This window comes from Leiobunum rupestre, chromosome 8 (genome assembly GCF_980474605.1).
Source record: "Leiobunum rupestre chromosome 8, qqLeiRupe1.1.hap1, whole genome shotgun sequence".
Lineage (NCBI taxonomy): Eukaryota > Metazoa > Arthropoda > Arachnida > Opiliones > Sclerosomatidae > Leiobunum > Leiobunum rupestre.
Window position 1 is genome coordinate 47,231,994 of NC_143391.1, and position 8,678 is coordinate 47,240,671.

At 40.9% G+C, this 8,678-nt stretch overlaps 1 protein-coding gene across 1 annotated transcript; it reads left to right on the forward strand.

Annotated features, from left to right (window-relative positions):
- The first annotated feature begins 1,411 nt into the window (after nucleotides 1–1,411).
- LOC149933546 (uncharacterized) lies at nucleotides 1,412–1,978 on the forward strand. Its single transcript, XM_090157324.1, has one exon. The coding sequence runs from the start codon at nucleotides 1,412–1,414 to the stop codon at nucleotides 1,976–1,978; it is 567 nt and encodes a 188-aa protein (XP_090013450.1).
- Nucleotides 1,979–8,678: the final 6,700 nt, after the last annotated feature.

Below are 8,678 nucleotides of genomic sequence, written 5' to 3' on the forward strand. Positions count from 1 at the left end.
CATTTTCCTAGTAATTCAGCATTTCTCAGAGGAAATCTTAGTGTAAAAAAATCTCTTATTCCGAGATTATTATAAAATATTTACTATAATATTACATACTTATGAAATGAGAATTTTATTTCGTTCCCAGATCTCTCTTTACAATGTGAAAAAGCGCAGTTTTTAACCATTTTTGCGGATATGCTTTTAGACGCAAAAATTTAAACACTAAAAGACCGCCGCTGATCAAAATTCGCGTCGTAGCCATGGCGACAATGTTTAATGCGTTTGTCAGATGGCGCGTACATCGCGATGCCACCCTAATGTGAGCCTTCTAGCTCGCCTGTTTCCCTTGGGATTGGCAGAAAGAGCAGTGCTTCTAGTCAAATTTCTATTTCTATGGGAGCAAGGGTCGCAGAATTAATAGGAATGGGCCAAAATGGCTCTCGCAAGATACCTCAGAATGGCCAAAGGATAGAAACCCAGAAGTTAATCAAAAGGACATGGAAGTTGAGATCATGAAATCGGTATTAAACGTAGAATGTCAAGAGAAGAAAGGGCCACCTCGCGTAATAGACATGACGAAATTCAGTGATAGCACCAAGTTATTCAGAATTACAGCTTTTAGTCTACCGAGTAGTACGCAGACTTCAACGACCAAAATTGAAAAAGGGTCCTATTTCCGCCGAGGAAATAGGGGAGGCCGAGTTACAATGGATTAGCGCCACGCAACAGGAAGAATTCCCAGACCAATTAATACAGTTAAGAGATGGCAAAAAAGTCGACAACAAATCCAAAATTATAACTTTAAGGTCGATTCTAAATCAGGATGGCTTAATATGTGTAGGTGGGCGACTACAACAATCAGATTTAAGTGAAGACGAAAAACATAGTGTCATCATAGTCCGAGAGCAGAAGCTAGCCGAGCTTCTCATGAAAAGAAGTCACGAGCAAGTTGGAAACTCCGGTATACAAAACACCCTGACGCATGCGCGTGGCCGATATTCGATGATAGCAGGCCGACAAATCGCGAAGAAAGTAATCAGGGGTTGCGTAATTTGCAAGAAGTTAAGCGCCAAACCGGGCGAAGACGCCTCCTTTCCAAACCATAATGGTTGACTTCGCAGGTCCCATTCACGTCGAGATTGGCAAAACTATCGAAAAGGCATACATTTGAATTGTAACCTGCGTGGTCACCTGCGGTATACATCTTAAGCTGGTCAAGTCGATGACTACGTATGAGTTTTTACTCGCATTCCGGAGGTTGATTTCTCGTAGAGGTCTTCCTCACATCATATACTCCGATAACGGTAAAACTTTTATCCTCAACCTAATCTGGAAGAACATAATTAATCCGGAAGTTCGCTAATTTTTCGGCAATAGAGGTATAGTATGGCGATTCATTGAAGACAGAGCAGTCTGGTGGGGAGGGATGTGGGAACGTATGGTACGATCTGTCAAGACCATTCTTCGCAAAACACTATCCAGCGCCACTCTAACCTACCCGGAAATGGAAACTGTTCTCTTGGAGAAGGAGGCCATAATCAACTCGAGGCCTATTACGTATATCGCCAGTGATACAGAAGAACCGACACCTCTCACTCCTGCCCATTTTCTTCTAAACAAACGCGTCACTCGGATGCCTCCGCAACGGGTGAAAGACCAGAACATTCCGAATTCCAGTAGAGAAATGAACGAGAGACTCAAGCATTGTTTAGCCGTAACCGATCGTCTATGGAAACGGTGGAAGGTCGAGTATTTGTTGGAATTGCGTAATGCCTATCATGCTAAAGTAGTGAAGGTAGAACCCATGAAAGTCGGTACTGTAGTCTTAGTACACGACGAAAATGCGCCAAGGCATACTTGGCGTATGGGAGTGATAATGGAAATGGGAAGGGATGGGCACTTGCGATCTTGTTTAGTCAGCATGTCTAACAGTAATGTCACCAGATGCACCATGAACCATTTGTATAATCTAGAAATATCCGAAACTGATTGATGTCGCGTAATATTCTCTGTATCAAAATAAATTTCATTATTTTTGGGGGGAGTAAAGAATATTTGAGCGCAAATACTTGTTTTTTTTTGTTGCTCTATATATCCATGGTTTTATTCCTTTTAGTGTATTTCAAAATGTGTTGTAAATTTTATTTCCTCTGTTGTATTGTGTAGAAGGAGCGAGCAGGCAGTGGTTTCTCCGGCCCCTGCTTTTCCGTTGTTAGTCCCGGAGCGTCTGAGTGACGCTTTTGGCCACGGGGGTCCAGGTTTTTTTCCACTGCTAGCTGGCTCTCTCTTGCCCGTTTACAACGGTAAAAGAAAAATAGAGCTCCTCTATCTGTAGGCGAAAATATCGCCAGATTCTACCAGAATTTCGCGCGAAACGAAGCTATCGTAGTGGTCTCCTACTTGAGCCAATTTCCAAATAAAGATAATTTAGAGGACCGAATGTTTTTATTTAATAGTAAATAGCTCCTACGTCGCGACAGTTCAAACAAGTAAAAAGTAATTAAGCCCGATTAAAATTATAGTCCAAACCTAAATCATTTTTCAGTCGGTGGTTTAGACTGAAATAATTTACAAGAGCTAGTCAAATTTTCCTCACCATTTACTATACTCTGAAACAAGTATCAGTATCATAGCTTGATCTCTGCGGCGCCGTGTTACCTACCAGACTAATTTCCAACGCTCTGAGGGTCGGGAATTCGGGGTTGTTTCAGATCAGCAGAACCTGTGCAGGTTGCTTAAATTGCGAAACAAGAAGAGTTGGCTGATGCGATAGGCTGTCCGTTTGCAGGAGGTTTTTCGAAGTCTTTCATCATGCTGGGAAGGAGTATCTGTTACTGATGCCCTATACCGCTGTCCGGTTGACTCCTGTGCCGACGTTAACGTCGTGGATGTGCCCGAGGGTCCGGTTCACAATACTCTGGGCGGGGTGCATTCTTTGGTCGTTTCTTTTCACGAGATACGAGAGGCTCAAGGGGCTGAACCCTTCTGGCGATAGTTCGAGTGGAGATGGGCACTAGTCCAGAGGTCGGGTTGTGTGAGGTCCGTGATGAGGGGCTGTTCCACAGGGCTATAGATGGAAAGCCGTCCAAGGTGGTTATCCCTGAGGCTCTACATGGGATGGCTCTGCGAGCTTATCATGATCATCCTTTGTCTGGGCATAGGGGTCGTAAGGCGACATACAGCCGTCTTTCCGCTAGGTTTTATCATCCTCGGCTTTACTTGGTAGTTCGCGATTACGTGAAAGCCTGTGGGGTCTGTCAGCGTTAGAAACCGTTGACTACTAGGAGGACGGTTCTGATGCTATCCTCCACGAAGCTGTAACCTGGGGATCTGGTACCTCCGTTAAGTTAGCCCCCCCAGCAATTCTATTTGCACCCCCCTTGCACCACCAAAATAAAAGCTTGCACCAGAACAGGGCGGATTGCACCGGCAAAATTAAACTGGGGGGCCAACTTAATGGCCAGCCCCCCAGAATTTCCAAAGGTCATTTTTTTCCCTATATTCTATTTGCACCCACCTTGCACCACCTTGCACCACAAAAATAAAAGCTTGTACCAGAAGAGGGAAGATTCCACCGGCAAAAAGGAACTGGGGGCCAACTTAATGGCCAGCCCCCCAGAATTTGCAAAGGTCTTTTTTTCCTATATTCTATTTGCACCCACCTTGCACCACAAAAATAAAAGCTTGCACCAGAAGAGGGAAGATTCCACCGGCAAAAAGGAACTGGGGGGGCCAACTTAATGGCCAGCCCCCCAGAATTTCCAAAGGTCTTTTTTTCCCTGAATTCTATTTGCACCCACCTTGCACCACCTTGCACCACCAAAATAAAAGCTTGCGCCAGAAGAGGGCGGATTGCACCGGCAAAATTAAACTGGGGGGCCAACTTAATGGCCAGCCCCCCAGAATTTCCAAAGGTCTTTTTTCCCTGAATTCTATTTGCACCCACCTTGCACCACCAAAATAAAAGCTTGCACCAGAAGAGGGAAGATTCCACCGGCAAAAAGGAACTGGGGGGCCAACTTAATGGCCAGCCCCCCCCCCAGAATTTGCAAAGGTCTTTTTTTCCTATATTCTATTTGCACCCACCTTGCACCACCAAAATAAAAGCTTGCACCAGAAGAGGGAAGATTCCACCGGCAAAAAGGAACTGGGGGGCCAACTTAATGGCCAGCCCCCCAGAATTTCCAAAGGTCTATTTTTCCTATATTATATTTGCACCCACCTTGCACCACCGAAAACAAAGCTTACATAGAATCAATGTCACATAAGTGTCCGACACAAATAATGTATGAACAGTCTGATTAGAATCGATTTGTGGTGGTTGTTGTATCATAAGTAAAAAAACGTAAAAATACGACTTCATTTTTGGGAGCGGTTCTAATATAACTGACCGAAACAAAAACAATTTATGAGCAGTCTATTTATTAATAGTATCAGAAGTAACACAATATAAGTAAGTAGGTCATTGAAAAACTTACTGGCAATTTTATAAAGTGGGAACCGAGGGGCAGTTATCTCCTTCGCAGAGTGCACAAGTAATCAAGGTTAAAAATGTAATCGGATTAAATTTAATACAGCCAAAGCTGCAGACATCAAATTTAATCAGATTTAATCAACCAAGAGTGCCGATTTAATCATGGGAGTAAACTGCCCCTCGGTTGGAACAAATCATATAGAAATATTTTGACCAAGTTGATTAGTAGTGCTATCAAAAGTGCCCTAAACGACAGAAGTACTGACAAAGCTAACTATCGCGCGAAAATTTCGCTTGCGATTTTGATGTGTTCATCCGGCTTATCTGTTTCAATTTCCACACTAACCTGATGGTACCCGATAAACAAACTATAAGGCGTTTCTATTATCAATATCGTTTAAACTCAATGTTCATACAACTGTGCGCTGATTCATTTTGTGTGTCGTTAAAGGGATCAGCAGCCTACGTTGCATGTTGGAGCCTATATTGAAATTATATGTGCTATAATTTTACGATACTGCGCGTGTCTGAGATTCGTAGTTTTACAGAATAGTACGAATATTAAAAAGAAATGAAATATCTGGGTAAAGCAGGGGTACCTAAAGAACACTTAGTAGTGTTTAGACTAAACTCGCGCAATGTCACTCGCGGTTCCCTTTAATTGAATGACAATTTTTGAAAACATTTGATATCGACCATTGAACTCGAAAACTGTTTTTATTCGTATACGTTTTAAAGAAAAAATACAAAATATACTAAATTAATTATATTGAGTAATAGAGTGTGTTTACGCAGACCGTTTCGTTACTCGAATAGTCATTTTTTTGCTTTGCCAAATCGTCATAGACTTCCCACTTTCCACTAAACCCGTTATCTCTACAAGCGTAGGAAATGAAATGACCCATTGTATGTGCCGAAATTGCTATTTTCGGCCCCTTGTAGCCAATTACGCCCCTGAGCTGCATTTCCAATTCACCAATTTTTAACGTCAATGGTATGTCGCTTAACTTAGCCATATATGTACCTTCAAAATCTAATCTTTCGTCAAGATTTGTCAATTCTAACATTAGATAGCATTGGAAATTGGTTATTGTAATGTTTCTGGTCTCTTCGCATTTATGGCATTTAGCCTCCCTCCCATAAATAAATGTATCCACAATTTCCTGCAAACGCGTAATATTCTTGGGCGGGCATTCCAGGGATAAAACACCGGGGTTTTCTTCTATTTTTGGTTCCGTGCAAAGAGCATTACAACAGAGGTTTTTAGAGGTATAAATAGGATGGTTTTTAAAAAGTTTCTTTATCAATACGGGCACTGATTCGTTACAATTGAAATATTTCAATTTATTGGGCCAAATTTCTGGATCAGTAACACCCGACAAAATTATTCCTCTTTTTTGATAAGTGGTTACTTTAATACCTTCACTGGATATTAAATTAGCTAAGCTAAATATGGGAATTTCTTTAAGGTCCTCCAATTTCTCTTTCAATTTATCGCTGTCACAAATCGAAGTGGCCAGCAATTGAATTATAGAGTCGAAGGCGCAAGTGTTAGAAAAACTACAACTTTCCCCCTTAATCTTTGTCGGGCGGAGATCGGAGCGATTCGCGTTTTTCAATAGCCCAATAGGCATAATTTTCTTTTGGGACGAATATTGCGCCGCCGCCATTTCACTTATTGGGTTTAAGTAAGATTTTCGGCGTCTCTTTTTCGGTGGTAACTCGACCAATCCCCTCCAATTTTCAATAGCGGCCATCTCTTCATTATTTCTCTTTTCGTCGTTTGCGCTATTAAAGCACTTAAAGCAAAATCGGCCAACTCCATATCCTTCTTCTTCACCAGCTGGGAAGGAACAATCGGGAATTGCGTGTACATAAAGCTATAGGATAAAAAATAAATTACTAAAACTTATGAAAATACGCTTAATTGTCGTGCCCGAATTTCGTTTACAATTTATTTTACCTTGCACGTAACGCATTTGTGGGCACCGGAGGTTTCTTTAGCACACGAAACGCAGATAATTACTTCTTGAGATCCTTGTAAAATACAAATATATAGAATTAAGTAAAACCGCTTGTTAATTAAATGGAAGACAAGTTGAAAAGATCATTGATCCATCGCCTAACTTATCAATGTAGACCACTTTACGTACCTTTAGGTAATTCTGTTTCTAATACTGGCATATCGGGCGTTTTTAAAAGAAAACTAATTTTGTCAGATTCCCTTCCTAAACCAATGTCTTTTCTAACTTTTGCGCAGTGTTTACAGGCTGCTTCTTCACCTTTCTCATCGCCATCGTCCTTTATTATGTACCCAATAAAAAATAATAAATATTCAAAAACTTAATATTGCATCTTTAATATATAATATTATGAACTTATTTATGCTTACCGAGAACGTACGAGTCGGCCATGTAAAATAACATTATTGTTTTGTAAATATTATATTGCTTTGTATACAGGGTCTTTTTTTTTGCTCGGAAAAGTGTTTTTTTTCAAAAACTATTTATAGTACCGATTTCAAATTTGGAAGGTCAATTCTCTATACCGGGGGACATCAGTTTGAGAAATTTGAGCGTTTTCGGTAATGTTTTTCACCAATTTTGAAAAATTATTTTTCGACCACTAGGTGCGAGATAAAAAATTTCTAGTATAAAGTTGTAGGCCGTCATCGAAAACCCTTAAAAATTGTTCAATCGACGAAAAACAATTTATTTATCAGTGAAAATTCGAGCTTGAAAAATTTACAAGTTGGTGAAGCGAAATTACGATTGTTTGAAACGATAATTGAAACCGAATTACCTAATCCAGTTGAAACTTTGGTTAAAAAAACGACCGGATTTAAAAAACACGAGGCTATAGGTCAATCCTAAACATGCATTGGGTATTTAAAGGAAAACTTTGGGAGATTATTATCAGTGTTTGATAATATTTTGAACAATGCCTCGTTATTCAGTAGCTGAGCGTACCGAGATAGTTGCCATTTACTATGGAGAAGCAGCGCAAAACCTTAGAAGAGTGACTGAAATCTTCGCAGAAAGACATCCAAATGGAGCACCATCTGTAAATACAGTAAGACGAGCAATTCACGATTTCAATCAATTTGGTAACTTGCAACCTAGGTTTCGCGGATTGGGTCAACCGGATTTAGACTTCGAGAACAATGTACTCGCGTACTTTATGGCATATCCTCGTCACAGTTGCGCTAACGCCGCTGCTGATTTGGGTTGTTCTGCAAATCGTGTGTGGAAAATTCTTCGTAAGAATCGCTATCACCCATACAGAGCTACGCTCCACCAAGGACTAATTGACGGAGACCATCAAAGACGTTATGAATTTAGCAACTGGTTACTAAATGCTGTCCAAGAAGATAGACAATTTTTGCGCCATGTTTTGTTCTCCGACGAAGCGTCATTTTCTAGAGATGGGCCCTTTAATCATCAAAACAGCCATCTTTGGTCTGACATCAACCCACATTGGGGTTTTGAATATCATCACCAGGTTCAATTTGAACGGGTCAATGTTTGGGTTGGACTTGTTGGAAACCGTTTGATTGGTCCCTTTTTCCTGCCGACGAACCTCAACGGCCAAAGGTATTTACATTTTCTACAGAACGAACTGAGTGACGCAATCGACGACCTTCCATTGGCTGAAAGACGTCAGTTGTGGTTTCAGCAAGATGGCGCCCCTCCGCATTTTTCCCGGCAAGTAACTGAGCACCTCAACGAGTTTCCTGAAAGGTGGATAGGGAGAAATGGTCCAGTGCATTGGCCAGCAAGGTCACCTGACCTAACACCGCTGGATTATTTTCTCTGGGGATTCGTTAAAGCAAAGGTATACGCCACGCCCATTGAAATTAGGGAGGAACTCATTAGACGAATAATCAGTGCTTGCCGAGACGTCACACCAGAAATGGTAGAGAAAGCGTTTGAGAACTTAATTGTCCGCGCACAAACCTGTGTTGCAGCCAATGGTGATATTATTGAAAATGTTTTGTAAAAATTTATGTGAATAAAATATCTGCATTTAAAAACCAAACGTGTACATTTTTTCAAGTGTGAAAACTCTACTACGTTTGTATTAGACTTGTTCCCTTTTCAATTATCGTTTCAAACAATCGTAATTTGGCTTCACCAACTTGTAAATTTTTCAAGCTCGAATTTTCACTGATAAATAAGTTGTTTTTCGTCGAGTGAACAATTTTTAAGGGTTTTCGATG